The sequence below is a fragment of the Neophocaena asiaeorientalis genome, unplaced genomic scaffold, assembly GCF_003031525.2.
Source record: "Neophocaena asiaeorientalis asiaeorientalis breed wild unplaced genomic scaffold, Neophocaena_asiaeorientalis_V1.1 scaffold240, whole genome shotgun sequence".
NCBI classification, from domain to species: domain Eukaryota; kingdom Metazoa; phylum Chordata; class Mammalia; order Artiodactyla; family Phocoenidae; genus Neophocaena; species Neophocaena asiaeorientalis.
Genome location: NW_020185331.1, coordinates 9,076,004 through 9,095,449, shown reverse-complemented (window position 1 = coordinate 9,095,449; position 19,446 = coordinate 9,076,004). Strand labels below are relative to the sequence as shown.

Here is a 19,446-nt window from a genome sequence, read left to right as displayed (position 1 = left end):
TGTCTGTCTTTCTCTGTCTCCCTCCCGTTTATGTATGTGTGTGTATCTATATATGCATAGAAACAAAGATTGTAAAAGCAAACTTCAAAACGTTAGTGACAATTATCTCTGCATAGTGATGTTTGAGTGATTTTTCTTTTCCTATTTCTGAGTACTTTTGAGGTGGCATTTTTCAAACCTTTCTGCAATGAACACATGTTAATTCTTACTCAAACTTGAAAAAAATACTAAATTTTAAAGCAAATAAAATGAATAATTTAAAAGAAACAAAGTTATTGTATCATAGGTACATTGATATTTATCAAAAACTGGACACCTGCCAGCTAACTTAAAGCCTACACCCCTATCATTAGGAGCGCTCTTTCTTCTTCCTTTTACTCCGGATTGAAGGAATTGGATTCAGTACCAGCTGTTTGTGAACTGAGGAGGGGCCAGGTTTGAGAGGCTCCCCAATGACAAGGCTAAGCTGCAGCCTGACACAGTTCACATGTGACCTTCAGAGGAAAACGTGATGATCAACGTGGGCTCCAAAGAAGAGCCTGCCAGGTTTATAGGCTGGTCCACACAACTGAAATTCTAGAATGTCTAAGAACAGGCAAGTGGCCATCAGTGTTATACAGGCAAGGCTTCATTTGGTGATCAAGATATTTGAGTGAGGGTTCTAGAAAAAACATAAATTGATTTTAGAACAGGGTTCACTTTGAGAATGTGTTCTTAATTTAATAAAATATGTCATCAGAAGAATTATTTAGATTGAAGGTGGAAAAGAGGTTTCTATTATATTAGTAGGAGCCTGTCTGACGGTGGAAAAGTATGGAATTAAGGGGTGGAGTATGAGGAATTATTTGAACCTAGAAAACGATTTCATGTTCAGCGGAGAGCTCAGCACATTTCAGTAGTTCCAGAAAGCATTGCTATATTATAGTCAAATGAATTAACTGAGTTGTATTTTCACGACCCTGGATTTCAGGGAATGGTAAATGATATATGGTATATTCTGTCAAGGAAGGTGTGGTCTATCCATGAGTTTGTAGGACCTCGTGTATATAACATACATGTCATTTTCATTTAAACGTTACATAGCACTTTCTTCTTTAATTAAACATGGTCACTGTTTTTTAAAAGTTGCTCAGTTACTGGGAAAATTCACTTTTGGGAAGAATTCTCTGAGGGTTTCAGATAAAGAAATCTTCCACTCTGTAGGATGACCATATAATTTATAGTCCAAACCATATATTTCTGAGTGTCAGTAATAATATTTATGATGGTACAGTAGGAGGAAACCAGGACTCTACAGGACAAAATATGACATATATTCACCTCATCTCTGATCCATTCGGAGAAAACCGAACTGCCTGTGAGCAGTCTCTCATATGGTCAAAGCAGCTCTTAAATCAAGATCAGTCAACTTTGTAAATGATGGTGTCTTTATGGGCATATTCAACCCATCACAAACATGAATCTCAATAGGAAAATGCTTTTACATAGTCACAAAATAGAATGGAACTTCTATAATTAGATTGTATGATAGCACCTTGATTAGGTATCATTCTGATTATTAAGGATGCTAACTTCTGAGCAACTGTGGTGACTAGATACATAAAAGATATTAGCCCAGATACATAAAGATCATGTGTTTGCAAAGGTTCTATGAAGGCAAAATTTTTGTTCTTTTTGAACCCTTTTTGGGGATCCTTTTTATTCCTTTTGAATCGTGGGGCTGAAAAATGCCACTGAAGTCAAGAGGGCTGGTTTTGTAGATATTTTCTTAAAGTGTGGATTCCCCGTTGGTAGTAACTTGGAGCAGATGAGTGTTTTATAGGTTTGGCCTAGTAGCCATAGGAATTGAGCTACATAGCAGGACACATATAAAATAAAAAAATATAAAATGAAAATTGTAGATGGTTTTACACCAGCCTGTGCACAATGAAAATTAAACTTGCTGTATGTTTCTGGGACACATTTACCATTCAGCCATTCACAAATGGCCTTTTGTTGGTCCAAGGCTACCTAAAAAGTCAGTCAGTTTATTTTAAGACCCAAGAGAACAGTAAATATTCCGTTTTCTTGCTAGATTGTGTCGTAATTGATATTGGTGGTTCTGTTGTGAACATAAAGGGACAAGAACTGGTTTTGCTCTTAAGAAACTCATTTTTTATAGCATGAGATCCTTAATTAAATGATGGGATTGAAATACCTAGATATGGGCTCTCTTACTGAATAGTTAATTATGCATATTTTAATGAATATTTAATGGATATATTCTTCTATAATTTAATCCGGGCAGTTTATGTATCCTGAAAATCCACAGACTAGAATTTCTTTTTTTTTTTTAAGTGAATGGTGTTTTTCTTTTTTTTAATTAATTTATTTTATTTTTGGCTGCATTGGGTCTTCATTGCTGCGCACGGGCTTTTCTCCAGTTGCGGCAAGCGGGGGCTACTCTCTGTTGCCGTGCGCAGGCTTCTCACTGCGGTGGCTTCTCTTGTTGCGGAGCACAGGCCCTAGGTGTGCGGGCTTCAGTAGTAGTGGCACGTGGGCTCAGTAGTTGTGGTTTGCGGACTCTAGAGCTCAGTCAGGCTCAGTAGTTGTGAGGTGTGGGCTTTATTGATCTGTGGCATGTGGGATCTTCCTGGACCAGGGTTTGAACCCATGTCCCCTGCATTGGCAGGTGGATTCTTAACCACTGCGCCACCAGGGAAGCCCCAAACTAGAATTTCTTGACCTTGGGTCTCTTGATATCTCTGAGACTGACTAACAATAAAATTCATTTAGGCTTCAATAAATATTCATCTTGAATTGATACCAGATCGGGAATTTATAGCCTTCAGAAATTTAAGGTAGCAGCTATTTCACAGCCAAAACCCAATGAAAAATCTGATAACCTCAAGTTGTCTGATTTCTAGATGTATTATGATTATGAAAAGACTTTTAAATTCATATTGAATATAATAATAATGTTTTAATCATACTCCCCTTATTTTAACTATAAGTGACATATTGTACAGAAAATAGTTGTTGTCCTATATCTCCAAGATGGCTGCCGTCAATTCTTGCCATTCTTCTGTGTGTGCATATGTCCTTACCCCCTTGAGAGGTAGAGTCCATTTTTCTCTTCCCGTTAAATCTAACTCAGAGTTAGTGACGTGTGTGATCAATAGAAGGGGGCAAAATGGACATCTAGAACTTCTGAGGACAGGTCATAAGAAGCCTTGTAGCTTCCACTGGAGTCCCTTGAACACTCACTCTTGGGACCCTCATACTGGGAGAAGCCAGCCACCAATTATGAAATCCAACAACCATGAAACTGTAATACTCTGTGAAGTTCAAGCCACATGGGAAGGGCCTGGAGGATGGGATTCAACATGGAGAGAAAGAGAGAGGCTAAGACCAACACATGAGTAAAGAAGCCATCTTGGAAGTGGAACCTCCAGTTCCAGCCACCACAGTTGACATCAAGTGGATTTAAGACTCACTGCCTAGCTGAGCGCTTTCGGAATCCCTGACCCACAAAACCAAGAACAAAATAAATGGTTGTCTGTAGCCACCATTCTGATGTAGTTTATTGCATGGCAATAAATAAGTGGAACAGAGGTCCTTTTCTCTTAACATATGGGATGAGTTCTGCTGCTTCTGAGATACTTGTTTTGAAATGGAATCAGCCCAAGATCTAGAACTGCCATGCAATCATGGGAAGAAAATCTTCTTAAAACATTGCATTACTATATTGCCTGCTCTGACGGAAGGGAAAGAAGAGAGGAGAAGCAGCAGCAGAATGTAATTATGCCCCGGGGCAGCTTGATTAAGCATATCCACCCTGTCTGCCTCTCAAAAACAACTTGAGATGATCAGTGTCTGTCATTAAATAATTAAGGAACTAAGAAAAAATGTTACGTGAAAATAGACCTCGTTGGTAACTGGAGGCACTTTTTCTGGATGTTCCCCTCCCGCCCCATCTTCCTGAGAGCTCTGCAGAGGGGCTGGGAGGCAACTGTCACTTCACTAAGCTGCAAATCCTGTTGGGGAGAAACCTCTGCTGGTCTCCACTGTCTTCCCCGGAAAGCTTTAATAGCCAAATACATTAGTAAGGTGTCATGTGGCTGAGACTTTATTAATATTCCCCAATATGCCCTGGTGTATTTGTCCGTTTACCATGAAGCATTAATATAAGTAAAATTAAACCATACTCCTCAGAATGGTGATACTAGGAGAGCAAAGAATGAAGCACGTGGGTATGTTCTTTTCCCCGATTTTCAGAATGGATTCATTCCTACGGGCTCTTCCTCCCATTCTGACTTTCAACTTGATATTTATTCAAACTCTAAAATCAAACGCACAACTTAGCGATTTTACCCCAAATGGTATGTCTCTCACCTAAATCAATGTTAACATGTACTGATAGCTTCTCTTTCTTGCTCTTTCTCCCCCACCTCCTCTCCTTTATCATTTCTAGTGGAATAAAGAGATTTCTTACCATTAAATGAACATCATTTCTTATAAAGTTTCCCATGAGCGAAGAAGATGAATGTCCATTTCTCCCAGAATCACGGCTCCCTCTGATACCAGCTAACATTTTAAAATGATGTAACCTTTTGGCATTTATAGCTCTTTGGGGATTTAAGAGAGAAGTTACTCTGGGACTTGTAATGACCATGGAAGTGTGTTCTGATTGAGTTTGAGCAGAGGCTATGGATAATGCTGGGATTTTTAAGGCAGCTCAAGTATTCTCAAGGTATTTAATCAGTCTCCACAGTGACTGCAAAAATAAAAATCTCAAGTTTGTACATCATTCTTTTCCTTTAAAAATGCCATATTTTAAAACCAGATGGCACAATGCTAAGCATTAGTGAGTAGTCCATATACTCTACTATCCCCTTAGTGTAATAATAGCAATTTCTCCAGCAAAATGAGTTTATTTTTTAAATGCCAGTTAGACATAGGATCTGTTTATGAGGAAAATAATTACATTGTAATGATTCTTATTGGCTTTAGCATAAACTTTTTTTTTTTTTTTTTCTTTTTTGCGGTACCCGGGCCTCTCAGTGTTGCGGCCTCTCCCGTTGCGGAGCACAGGCTCCGGACGCGCAGGCTCAGCGGCCACGGCTCACGGGCCCAGCCACTCCGCGGCATGTGGGATCTTCCTGGACTGGGGCACAAACCCGTGTCCACTGCATTGGCAGGCAGACTCTCAACCACTGCGCCACCAGGGAAGCTCCATAGCATAAACTTTTTTGAGAACAAGCTTGTATGGAAATGTTTGTTTCCTTACCTGTACTGTCATTAGGTCAGAGCTTTTTTGACCATTTCTATCATTTTTTTCTCACCCATACTTATGATAAAGAATAAAACCAGTTTTATGGAGGAGCGAAGGTAGAAGAATAAGGAAGAGGAGGCCAGCACCATTGTGAAAAATCTGAGTGTGAACCAGGACTGGGTATTTTGCTTCCATAGATTTATATTTAAAGCCCCCTCCCCAAATTATCTATATTTCTTCAAGAATATCTTACCAATCATCTTGTTATTGAATCTCCATTATTTAACTCCTAGTCCCTGATTGCTCCCCCACTTCTTCCCATCTAGGCAATATTTTTATGAGATATTTGTAAAACAAGGTTTATCTCTTTCTTTTTTAGCACTCAACTATCACATTTTATCAGAACGTACAGTATTAAAGTGACATTCTTTATGAAGTAATAATGGTATCATTGGCACAAAGCTTAACATTGCTTTCACACAGATGATCTTATTTGATCCCATAGATATCTTTACCACTGATCAGCAGTGTGACCTTGAACAAATCACCTCATTCCTCCAAGCCTCATTTCCTCTTCTGTCAAATGGACGTAATATCTATCTGAAGTATTTTAACAGTTTAATGAGGTAATATATTTTAAAGGTTTAGTGGTGTGCCTGGTACATAGCAGATGCTCAATACATATAAGCTTTTTTATAGTATCACTACCCTCAGTGATGAAATGGAGGCTCAAAAAAAGATTAAGTGAGCTGTGAGATCTTCAAATTGGCATCAGAGACATGGCAGAAATGAAACCCAAATCCGTCTTTGGAGTTAGGCCCCATGGGATACTGTGATTATAGTATATATTTATGGTTTGTTTTTCCTTCTTCTCATGGCATGAGTGGGATTCACTAAACTCACTTTCTTCCTCTTTCCTGAGGAAGTACACACATCCACAACATTGACAAAGGTCAGGTTTAGGATTTGGTCATGGCTCTTTTTGTGGAAAACAAGCATGTGGTGTGGTTCAGTATCCCCACACTCAGCCCAGCATATCAACCTGTCCATATGCATGCAGAGGGTCACAGGAATGGGAACAGAGTCTCACAGCGAAATGGTGTTTTTTAGTTTGAGATTCTCGAAGTTAACTCGAAAGAGAGGGTTTGTGTTCCATAGTCCCAAGAGAAATCGGAAGCAATCTTCCATAAACTTTCTTTCTTGGACTGTCTTCCAAGGAGTGTAACCGATATGTAACCCATATGTTATCATTCCTGGTGAGTGTTATTATTCTGTGCCTTACAGAGTTTGGCAAAAAGAGTATTGACTGAATTATTATTATTACATAATAGGTAATAGGTTGGGTCTTCTAAGGCTATTAAGAGAAGTATGAAGGACTGAAATTGTTTGATACACTTCTTGAAAACTCTTTTTTTCCCCCTGAAATTTCAAAATCTTTGAGTCCTCATTAAAAAAAAAAAGTTCAAAAGTAAACTTACAGAATACAGTGCAAAAGTTTCTCTCCAATTTCATTGAATCAATATTCAGGTCACAAGAAGATGGTCTATTGTCCAGATGGTCTCCTGATCTCTTAGTATTGAATGACCCTCCTTTGTGTTAATGAACATGGGTGGGTTACTTAACATTAGGTGAGCTTCACTGAGTTTGGGGGAGAGGGTGAGAGTGGGACTTAGGACAAGTGATTGCTCACTGGGTACGTCTTTCTACAGACTTTTCTATCCGTGTTTACTTGATTGAACCTTTTTCTTTTTAATAACTTTCCTCTCCTTTTCTCACTGTTGTTCGTACTTCAGTGACTTCCTTTTCATGGGTCATTCTGGGATCCTGTGTAACTTTCCCTAATACTATCCTCCAAACAGTTGCCCATTGCTAAGCACTTGTTGCTTTCACCCTCGGCTCATCTGGGAAGGGTAAATGCCCACCTCGCATTGGGAATAGGCAGCTCTTCCATCCACATGGGTCAGCCAATTATTACTTGCTCTGATTATATTTTGCTTAATTTGTTTGTTATATTGGAGCCAGAGTTTGCAGATAGCCTCTTATACTATTTATAGATAGATTTTTGTTTGAATGGAGTGGCTAGATAACTAGAGTGCCCAATTGCTGCTATTGTTATTTTCTTTGTCATTGTCATTATCACTATGGAAATTACTTATTATGCACCTGTGATATGGGCATCTGGGTCTGAGTTAAGCCTTGAGCAAAGCAAGAGAGCTATCCCTAGTATATTACCTCTTCTTGATTCCAGTCCGTGAATGACAAGGAGTAGACAAATGAGCAGACAAATAATGAACAACACATAAAGTAAATACTCTTTGCTTTAGGACCAAAGAAATGGTGGGAAAAAATGTATGCCTTGGGGTGGTGAAGCTGCCTCTTATTAATAACTCCAACCTGCCTAAATAGGTAGATAATGGAATTCCAAGAACAACACACCTAGGAAAAGAATCTGGAAGACTAAATGGTAGGAGCGCTCTTCTGGGAGGAATGTTCTGAGTAGACACCTGGAAGGATCAGGAAGCTGTCAAGCAGCGTTTTGTAGAATTACATCATTTAACCCTATTTTGAATCTGGAGCAAGTCAAAGAGAGTGGAGATGCATTTGATGTTTGATGACACTGAGCTTTCAGAAGGACTAATACCCAAAAAAAGGTAGAAGTGACATATTTGAAATCTATAAATTGCATTTCACGTTCATTTATCACCTCTAGGAAGAGCAGATAGAGTTTCTTCCTTCCCCTGAAGTGGATGATAAACGATTGCTTAGAATTGGGTGGTGGGAGCCGGTGTCACCATTATTGACTTTCTATGGAAAACAGTTCACCTGTAGATGCAGTGAGTGTAGCACACCCTGCAGGACAGGAGTAAACTGGTTCTAATCACTCATGGGCTGATCTGAACAGAGAATAATTACTTTCCTGTTAAGGGCAGACTCTTCCCATTGTCTCTACCCACCCCACTTACTTCCAAGTAGAACAGCAGAGATTTGTTTCAGAGGACTCAGAACTCTCAGTGTCACAGGGATCCATGAACTGCATTTAGCAGAAGCAGGGACGAAGAGGACTCATTGCTTTATTCATTCATTTGTTCATTTACAAAGATGTATGGACCTACTGTGGAACAAGCTTTATGCTAGGCAAACAAGCCCTCTTTTTAGAGAGCTCACTTCGGGAATCCTGCAGAGTTTGGAGTCATGCCTTTTATAAAGGTCTTTTAAAGTTCTGTCATTCAGATCGTATTCCAGAATGCAGAGGATTAAACACAGAAAAACACCCATTTATTCAGAGTCACATGAAAAGCCAAAAGAAGGGAGCTTCCCTGGTGGAGCAGTGGTTAAGAATCTGCCTATGCAGGGGACATGGGTTCGAGCCCTGGTCTGGGAAGATCCCACACGCCATTTAGCAGCTAGGCCCATGTGCCACAACTACTGAGCCTGTGCTCTAGAGCCTGTGGGCCACAACTACTGAGTCCACATGCCACAGCTACTGAAGCCCACATGCCTATAGCCCATGCTCCACAACAAGAGAAGCCACCACAATGAGAAAGCCCGTGCACCACAACGAAGAGTAACCCCTGCTCGCCACAGCTAAAGGAAGCCCACGTGCAGCAATGAAGACCCAATACAGCCAAAAATAAATAAATTAATTAAAAAAGGAGAAAAAAAAAAGCCAAAAGAAGATAGCCAATGTAAATCAGAAAAAACAGGGATCACTGAATATATTTAAGGAATGTAATCTATTACTTTTTGAGGAATATTCACTAATTTGAAGTTTCTATTTTGATAATATTTCCTAGTAGAATACCTTCTTGAGAAGATAGAACTTTATTATTATTATTTTTTAATAAATTTATTTATTTATTTTTGGCTGTGTTGGGTCCTCGTTTTTGCACGAAGGCTTTCTCTAGTTGTGGCAAGCGGGGGCCACTCTTCATCGCGGTGCGTGGGCCTCTCACTGTCGCGGCCTCTCTTGTTGCGGAGCACAGGCTCCAGACACGCAGGCTCAGTAGTTGTGGCTCACGGGCCCAGTTTCTCCACGGCCTGTGTGGGATCCTCCCAGACCAGGGCTCAAACCCATGTCCCCTGCATTGGCAGGCAGATTCTCAACCACTGCGTCACCAAGGAAGCGCATATTGATGGCTTAAAACTTTATTTATAAAGGGCATCATTTTCGTCTAAAGATTGGATCACACTTATTATTTACACTGTATCTTTTTTCTCAAATGGGTTAAACATTTTCTATTTAGGTCTTAAATTCTTTATTTGCTTACTAACATATTTACTTTTCATAACCTACAACATGACAGAACAAACTTTGACTCATTTGAAATATAATTACTAGAAGATTCTAATTTGAAGACTGAAATAATAAGATTCCACTAATCCAGTTAATAGTTCATTAAACACTTACTATGGTTCAACCACTGAACCAGTTGTAACCTAACTGTGTTGAAGCTTGTGATTAAGCAATTGAAATACATTGCATACAGTGGTGTGTATTAATGTGTGTGTATGCATTTGTGTGTTTACAGTTCAGGTGGAAATGAATATAGGCCATAATATTAAATGAAAAAAAAAAAACAAGCAAAAACTCAATCTGTGATATGATATGTAGCTGCGGATAAAGGAGTAAAAGGGGGTACAAACATGGTTTCACTTGTTGATGGGATAGGGTCAATTTATTTTTCTTTGTAAGTTTGTTTGTTTGTTTGTTTATTTGTGGCTGCGTTGGGTCTTCGTTGCTGTGCACGGGCTTTCTCTAGTTGCAGTGAGCAGGGCTACTCTTCATTGTGGTGCGCGGACTTCTCGTTGCGGTGGCTTCTCTTGTTGTGGAGCACAAGCTCTAGGTGCGTGGGCTTCAGTAGTTGTGGCTCGTGGGCTCAGTAGTTGTGGCTCACAGGTTCTAGAGCGCAGGCTCAGAAGTTGTGGCGCACGGGCTTAGTTGTTCCGCAACATGTGGGATCTTCCCGGACCAGGGGTCATGGCATGTCCCCTGCATTGGCAGGCGGATTCTTAACCACTGTGCCACCAGGGAAGTCCCTATTTTTCTTTTATTTTGAATTCTACTGGCAGTCTTACAAAGTTGTTTTTGCAATAAAAAATGGCTAAACAAAAATGGATCCAGACTGACCTGTTTGTTTTGAGTGGATTGGAGCAGAGATTTGAAAGAGGAACCACTGGAAGGTTTGTGTAATACAGATACATCTGTAAATCTTACAGGGGGGAATATCCTGACATCTTCTATAATTTCCAAAATGTCAGATTCCCAAATAAAAGGTTTTAAGTGAAGACTGTAAAGAAATGGTGAGATTTGGGTCTACATATTTTTAGTACCCAAAAGAAAAGATTGAGGAAGCCAGGAGTTTTATTTGCTTAATGTTAAATAACCATATGTTTGAAAATATTTGTATTATTCTACCTCCCCCATCCAGTAGTACTTAGATGCAGAATATCTCATACAGTTTGTTGACTCAGAGTATAAATGAGTATCAGAAGTATTTTAAATAAATGATAAATAATCAACTTGATTTGATGATATTCTGTAGGCCCAGGGTTTTAATTTTGATGAAGTAGTCTGCCAGGAGAAGCAGGTGGTGAGATCCGCACTTGTGGGTAGAGAGTAAACATATTCGGGTTTACAGGGAAATAGAAAAGCAGGGGGGTGGGGAAGATCACCTTGCCCGAGACAATAGATGCTCTAAAATTGAGCCTCTTCATATTATCATAGAAATTACTTGCTGGCAGTAGTGCAAAAGGCTGTTATATATGATTGTTAATTGTGGTTGGAGACACAAAGCAATATGATCATTTGATGACTTATTTGTTTCTGGAAAATGACAGCTTTTGTGTGCCAGTAAATATGAAATCCCCTGGAAATATTCTTGTAAACTTAGGAGGCATCTGATCGTCCTTGCTTAGTACGTACAATAGACTTTAATGATGACACGGAAGTTTGTACTTAGCAGATTACCTGATGGTTCTGCATCGGTTATCCAGAAAGGGAACACTGTCTGCTCGGTGACTACAAGACAGAGAGACCTATTACTTTGTCGGAATTTATGGTCGATGGACAGTGGCTTCACCAGAACATGGGAGGGGAGGCAATTAGTCTCCGGTTTTGTGTGTGCTCTACATCTTGTCCGGAACAGAGCTGACAGCCACAGCGTTCCGCTCACTCCACTTCATCCGTCCCTTTCTCCTCTTCGAGAAGGGCAGGGTGAAAGAACAGCGAGGAACCTGAAATTCATCCTGGGTAACATACACACAGTTCAGGCTGAGCGTGTCTGGTGTGAGATCGTTGTGTGCCATTTGCTGTGATCGGACACCACTTTGGAATATGACACTAACTATTCTGAGGTTTTAATACGATTGCCTCCAAACGCCTGAGAAAGCCCTGTGTGTTTGCCTGGCACTCTGTTCTCTTATGACAGGGCTCTAGTTTTTTTTTTCTTCTTCTTCCTTTCTCTCTCTCTCTCCTTTTCCTGGAACTGCCACATCCTTAGCTGGTAATCTTTAAACCCTGGGCTGCAGTGATCTCTCTTCATACGGCCACACATTAAGCACATCTTTCATGCTTCTCCAAACCAAACTCAGAAAGTGCCAATGAATAAGCTGTTGGGGAAGAAGTCAGTGGGTAGCATTAAGGCCACCTGACTGGAGGCGTTAGGTGTGCACTTTGACTGAGTGAAAGGCAACCTGCAGAGTCGGGAATGAGGTACTTTATCACATATTCCTAGAGGCGTAAAACAAGAGAGTAAAAAGCCGTTTTCAGAGCAGCTCCTCCGTCTTGCTCCTACTGTGGATTGTTCACACTGCTATGGCCAAGGTTAACCCTCAAAAGGAGAAAGTCCCAAGCCTCTGGAGCTGTGAATTTTTACATGAGTATAGTGTATTCTCTTGTCAATAGGCCAAAGATGGAGAAGGGCATCCAATGACGTTTTCCATGGAACTTACATTCATATCTGCTCAAATTACCCTGGGCATCTTTCTAGATCTATGTGACTACTCTGAAAACTTTCCATTCATTCCTTTAACTTTCGTTCATTCATGTCAAATATTTATTGAATATATAATATATGCTGGACCTCGTTCTAGCTGCTGGGAAGGCACTTGGGATAAAAATAGAGAAATATCACTATTCTCATGGGTTTGTGTTCTAGAAAGAATATATAGACGATAAAGAAAATAAGTAAACTATTAATATGTTAGCAGGTGGTAAAGGAGCCTTTGGACAATACCCAGAGCAGGCTTTTGAATGCACAGTCTTTGACTCAAGACTCAGAAAATCAGACTAAAGGCGGGATGACATGGGATATCGTTGATGTGAACAGGAGGGTTTGCCATGGAGAGAAAAACCAGCGGACTCCATCCTCTTTCTACTTCATTCCACCTTTCTCACAAAAGACTGTGACAAGTTTCATCCCCCCAAAATGGAGACTAGACAAGGCTCAGCAGGAAGGAGGGCTGGGGTTAGGGGAACAATGGGAAATATTTCAGATCAAGGAAATAACCTTGGGGAAAAAAAAAACCAAGGAGCCCTATAGGAGGGAAGAAAATGCACTCCTACATTTCCTCCTCCTTCCTTTCAGCCTGTCCCGCCTCTTTCACTTCTTGGTGAAAAGAGTTTCATGGCCTTGGTCCAAGGTAGGAGAGCAAACCTGACAGAGTCAAGGTCCTTGTTTGGCCAAGCGTTCTTTGCCTGTTCCTTTTCCCTCCCTTGTCAAAACTTTAGCTCATTTTTAAGCCTTGTAAATTTGCACACTTACCTTTCTGTTGTTTTCTTCCCTGAACAATGCTCTGCCACAGATTATGTTGCTCACAGACCCGGAGATTGAGAGCAGCTTACTGATCAGCTCGGACGAAGGGGCAACTTATCAAAAGTACCGGCTGAACTTTTACATCCAGAGCTTACTTTTCCACCCCAAGCAAGAGGACTGGATTCTGGCTTACAGCCAAGACCAAAAGGTGAGCGTGATCCCCTTGTTCGAGACTGTGGTGCACGGTTGTCCTAGGGAAAGACAACTACTTAGTCATCGCTGCGTTTCTTCTCAGCTGTCGGGTTTGTTCTGTGCAGCAGCTTGAACCCTGTGCCGGTGGGGCGAGGGGCAGCAATGTGGATCTCAGGTTGCTTGTCTGAGCCTTGTAAGCATCTGAAACAGCACACAAAGGCAAAGCTAGACCCTAAGGAAGACATTGTGGAGGAGCAGTTCTTACCTGGAAGCTTCAGGCCATCAGGAAACCCCCATGGAATTTGAGACAGTGCTTTGTGTATGTGAGGTGTGATCATTTTTTTTTTGGAATTAAGAACCCATAGCTTTTCTCAGAGCCTTAAAGGGAAGGATGGACCCTGAAAGAGTGAAGAACATTAGCTAGTGATATGCTAAAATAGTGAGAGAAATGTACCTAGATAACATTCAGAATCAGGCAATCTCAGGACTTTTCTTCTCTTGGTGGTTGGGCTGAAGGATAGGTCTACGTTTCAGGAAGGCATTGAATGAAGTTATGCTATCGTATGTTTATCTGTGTGTATATATGTGTGTGCGTGCACATGCAATATGTATATGTATTTTATGGGATAAATGCTGTAAAATATATCATGTACTCTGTACTGCAGATACATTATAGCATACATGTAGCTCCAGCTTTTAAGGAACTTACATTTTCAGCTAGAGTATAAGGCTAGCAACAGCAAATACCATCAGATTAGAATTAGAGGCAAAAAGTATACAAAGGCAAATGTGAGAGAGGCTGTAGCCATAAAAGGCAAAACGGAAATAGGTAAAATGTTCGAATGCTCTTTGTGAAATGCACGGTTCAGTGAGGTCATCCTGAGAATTACCCTCAGAGGAATTATATGTTACAAATTACATACATTTAAAGAACTACTGGACTTTCCTGAGTGAGGAGAATATTCTAGGGTTAAAACCCTAGTGTACTTAACCAGGTGGTTAAAACCGTCTGGGCTGGTATAGACGTATGGGGTTCTTCCTGAAGGGAGGGGAATAGTATAAACAACTTTTCAGGGTCTCTGCTGACATGAGCATTTTTGAGGAAGCAAATTACAATTCTCAGGATTGGAGTTTTATTCGCACCTGCCCTCACTGCCAAATAAAATACACATTAGCCTAAAAATAGGAAAGACTTACAATTAGTATTTTTTTCCTCTCGAGCAGCCTGGCTCCCCTTTCAGCAGAATGTACAATTTCATTCCTGGAGTCAAGCCACAGTGCATCTAGTCCAGGATGGTGCAGTTACCAGAGGCAGAGCTGAGCAGCTCAGGACGCAAGAGTATTAGTCATTTAATCCACTGGGTTTTTGTATTTTATTTGACAGTTGGTTAATTTCCCCCCCTGATGCCAGAGGCACACTGAGGGCCAGATTTACCTGGCTAAATGAAAACTATGCACCTTTGCAGTTGTGTCAGAGGAGATGCCCCAAAACTTAACCCTTCATGTGCCAGTACTTCAGACAGTGATGCCATGAGCACTGTGGCAGAGTGGATAACTCTGGAGGAGTTGGGACATGTGGCTCCGACTCAGCCACGTATGGTAATTGGTACTTGGGGTTGGCTTTCTTTGCCTTAAAATGTGTTTGTGTGGATAGTCATAATTGCAGGTGCACTTCCAATGAGATTGAAAAGAACAAAAAAACCCCACAAATATTAGACTCCACGTCTGTTTATGCGCTTGGTGTAAAATGACTATATCGAGGGGTATTCATTCCATCTAGGGAAAGAATATAAATGCACGTGAGTTCAGTAGCCTAAGAGGGACTAAAAAGGCAGATAGATTCTTCATTCACACATGGTAGATACCCGGTCAGAGTAGCTGGAAGGACTATATGAAATTGGCAGCCCAAGTTTAGGAGGTGGAGATCTTATAAAATGACTTCACCTGGACTTTAATGACTGTCGTATGTCTGTGGGGGGTGGAGGGGGCGCGTTTTGCACAAGAGGGATGTCATAAACAATAATATAAATTTGTAAAGTTAGAAAACTCATGTAAACAGGATTGTGAATGTGTCTATTTGGCTGAAACTGAAATTTGGGAAAGTTAATTATACATGTACTCCTGGAACCTAATCTTAATTTTTTTTGGACCACTTTGACTGTTGGGCAAAATAATTTTTGTTTTCCCAATTAGGAGCCTTTTGAACATTTTGGTCAGTGGAATTATGTGTTCAGAGCTATAGATTACAAAGATTAATCTGGTAGTAATATTAGAATGAACTATGGTGCTGTGAGGTCAAAACCAAGAAGACCAGTTAGGATGGTATCACAGTAGGCTCGGTCAGGACCACAAAGTATCTTTTGTGACCATAGACCAAATGAATTCTATCATTTTAGAGGTAGAAGAAGCCTTAACAGTCTTTGCTCTGTATGTAGCTAACAAACCAAAAATCTTAGACGTTAATGAATTTTCCCTTGTGTCACATGTCTAAGTTCAGCAATTGGAATTTGAATATGATATTCAGTAGGGTTCACTGCTAAATGGATGGTGATATCGGGAGATGAGCAAAGGGGCAGAAGCCAGCCTTTCTGCTAAGCTCTCTGTTTCTCCAGAAGAGAATGAAGGAGAAATCATCCTGGGAAAAAAGAATTATAGATCACCTGCTAATATGAGTAGGGGTTGGGGAAGGGCTCCATGTATCAGGGCTTGAATCACAGCATGAGGAGTGGGGCATTAGCGGGGAGTGGAGTGGGCTGCAGCCATCCAATGAGCCATTAGCTGGCGGTGTTGGCCCGAAGTCAAGTGGAGAAGGTCTGTGGCCACTCAAGCAGGTCAGTGATACAGAAATAATAGCTGGCAATCAGCCACGAATCACGGAGCTTTGAACCCTGGTGAGATGCAGCAGTGGGCCCTAAGGAGGGCCCCGTGCTAGTGTTGGCAGGCCAGTGACTTTTGGAAGTGGGAACACTTATTTTTTCATGTAAGTGTTGTTCATCAATATGTCTGTGACAGTTGCTCCTGTTGCAGAACTCTCAGCAAAGACGGTAGGTAGCTTTGGTGCTAGGATTCCCTTTGCCGGATGCTGTTTTCAAGCAGCCTGCGGTGAACAGAATCCTCAGGTAGAGAGCACCGTCCGTTAGAAGTTATTGCGTTGAGGTGGCAGCTCCGTCGGCACTCACCTGCGTACTGTCCCCCTCTCCTCTCTTCCCTTGTTCGCTGTCAGTCCTTTGAGGCGTACACTCCCCTTTTGAACACACAGCCACCTTTACTTTTCCCTTACTTCCCTGCCACTGCTTTCTCTCAACTTTACTGAATGAGACTCTGAGGGCCCTGAAGACAGTCTGGATCCCTGGCTTGCAGGAAAGAGCCCATGTGGTCCATGGCGTTCTGCTCCAGCTGCGTTTCATCTCGAGTGTCTGGACTCTCAGTAGAGGCTTTTTGATGTGAGCATTTTAAGGGACTCAAAAGAGTTTTGTTGAACAGATTGTGCTTTCTGGCCCAAGACAGAGTTTTACTGGCCATCGTTCCATAGGAAGCCAGATTAAAAAAAAAAAAAAATGCTTTTAATCAGGGAGAAATGTGTATGACCAAATGCTCTCAAAATTCATAAGATCAGGTTACTTTGATATTTTAGCCCTTTTTCTTATTTTTTCTTAGAGAGGTCTGCCTGTGATATTAAAGATGTAGGTGATTGCCAAGAGGTAAAATTTTTTTGAATGAGCATATGACTCTCCAGCCACCACTAGAATGACTGAAGAGATTTGGGACCTTTTTCCCTTTGAAGCTCTAAAAGAAGTAGCTTGACTTCTTAAAAAGCCCTGTTGGGGGACTTCCATGGTATAGACACAGGCGATAGACTCCTTGGCCTCTGAAGGGTCTATGTGAGGATGTGCCTTTGGAAAGCCCTGGAATTTTCAGAAAAATAAGCATTATAGACATTATGGGAAACTTCATGCCAAATGGGCAGAGGGATACATCTGTTATGTACAGCCACACCTTTTAAGCTTCTTACAAAACAGCAGTGAATCACTGTGGATGCCGTGAACAATTCCATAGCATTTATACCAGGACCCCCAATGTCTCACTCTCCATTATTTAGTTTTGTCATTTCTGTAATTAAGCAGTTGGCAAACCAAACATTCTGCTCCTTCCTTTTGTTTCTTGGCATTTGGAAACCGAGCAGCCAGGAGAACAGAGGTACAGAGCTTCCGCTTCTTTCCTTGTTTTCCCCCCACATTGTTGCCTCAGTACAGGAAACCACCCAAGGAAGGCTTAGCAGCAGGCCAAGTGTGCCAGATTACATCTTTATTTTAATTTGGCAATAAACTAGTGTACAAACTGTGCTATGAAACATTGCCTCCAGTGGCATCTCTCAGTCTGTCTCAAACACGTCGCTAAACATGATGTGTTGGGAGACAGTGGAAATGAGTGAAAACAAAACACAGATGTGACTGAAAGAAAAAAACAGGAGAAATGTGTAAGAATACGCATCTACCTCAGCTCTGCTGACCATCCTGGGGCGCTGGGCTTGGGGCCTCTCTGTTAGGGGTTACACTGCAGAGCGAATTGTATAGGGGCGAGTCTGCAATGTTGTGAAGCCAACGTGAACGCTCCTGGGACTCAAGAGTGCCTCACAGCTGGGGAGGAGAGACCCCCTTGCTCGGCTTATCCAGGTGGCAAGGCCTCTCCTACAGATGTACCTGCTGCCCCTGACCATAAGCAGGAGGGTCCACGTTTCTCCAGTCCTCTACAGTGAGCTTTTTTTCCCCACTCTGGGTGCCCAAGTCCTTCTAGACCGTGGACTCAGTTCCTACACAGATAACCAAGCAACTAAGTGAACACGGCGACTGGGTCTGGGTTGTGGGAAACTGGAGAACAGGTGTTCATTCAGGAGGGTGAGGTGTGGTGGGGGGTCTTGGTGAGCTCCAGCCTGCTGTTCTTGCCACCGAGGATGGCTCATTCAATGTCACCAGACTTCTCAGAGTTTTTCGAGAGAAGTAATCCTGCTTTGTTTGAGATATGACATTTTCCTATTTTTAAGTGTTTATAACTAACTCAAAAACTTAAAACAGAAAGCCGTGCAGGGCAGGTCAACCTCATCTGGTGCCTTGTCTTAGTCCCCAGATCGCCTTTTTGCTGATTTCTCTGTCTTTCCCATTCTCTTTGTTTTTCTCCTGTTCATGGATCTTCCTGTCAGTTTTATTTCAGGAAAAGTTCCATTGTTTTGTGAAGTAAAAAAAAAAATGCATGCAAATGAGTGATTAATTCTGTGGAGGGAGGACAAAACCCTTAGGACAGTTTGGTGGGTCACCCTTCATTTTGCGGCAGTTCTAGAATATTCATGAGTTTGTGTTGTCTCACTTGTTCTGGAGCCCTATGAGTCAGCAGTCCAAGTAATACCATGTGGGAGCTTGCAGGATCTCTGTTCTCTTCTATATTCCAAAGTTTCAAAGTTTATGAAAGAAATAAGAAATCCTAAGGCTTGCACGGTGGCCTCACCTTCAGTATTTTGGTAAATATGTGTAAGATACACTTAAAACCAAAACCTGGCTTTAAAGGAGGAAAGCACGCTTTCATAAGGAAACCCTATTCACAAATAATTGAAACCCTAAACATTAACAGCGGCATTCTCTGTATAAATGAAGGCAGAGTTTGAGTTAAAATCATATATTGATAGAAAAGGAAAATTATACTGCCAGTGTGTTTGAGAGCATACAATAGAATTTTAGTAACTTGCATAAAAGTAAATTTTTAAAAGAAGAACTGCTTTTAGCTTTCTCCCTTCTTTCTTTCTACCAGTCCTGCAATTTTACTTAAACAGTTTAATATACATTTCTTTAACAAAAAAGAAAAAAAGAACACAACTTTCTTTTGAATCTTTCCTACTTTTCCTGACGGAGCACTAACAGATGGCCATTGTTTGTCACGACAGCCTTGAGTGCCAGGAATTCTCTGGGAAATAATGACTGCTTGATATAAGGGAAGAGATGTCAGCATTTTCCAAAACTCAGTCATATTGGTTTCTCACCAGCGATAGACAGCACAGCAAGTGAGGCAGGAACATCAGCTCTCTGTCAGGCCCTCCAAATGGCCATGTGACCTTCAGCAGGTCATTTAACTTTTAGAGTTTCGCCAGCTGTGAAGTGGAACAGTAACAGTACCTGGCTCACAGGACTGTTTGAGGATGCTGTGATAATGTATGTAAAACACTCAACACAGAACCTGGCACATGGCTAGCACCACGTG

The 19,446-nt window shown here is 41.2% G+C and overlaps 1 protein-coding gene across 4 annotated transcripts in view; it reads left to right on the top strand.

The window, feature by feature from the left end:
• The window catches only part of SORCS1 (sortilin related VPS10 domain containing receptor 1), a 539,290-nt gene that overhangs the window by 321,816 nt on the left and 198,028 nt on the right, over positions 1 to 19,446 (top strand). For all 4 annotated transcript variants that reach the window (XM_024734898.1, XM_024734896.1, XM_024734899.1 and 1 more), the window contains exon 4: positions 13,058 to 13,216. In XM_024734898.1, the coding sequence (XP_024590666.1) occupies positions 13,058 to 13,216 (159 nt within the window). The remainder of the gene's footprint in view (positions 1 to 13,057; positions 13,217 to 19,446) is intronic.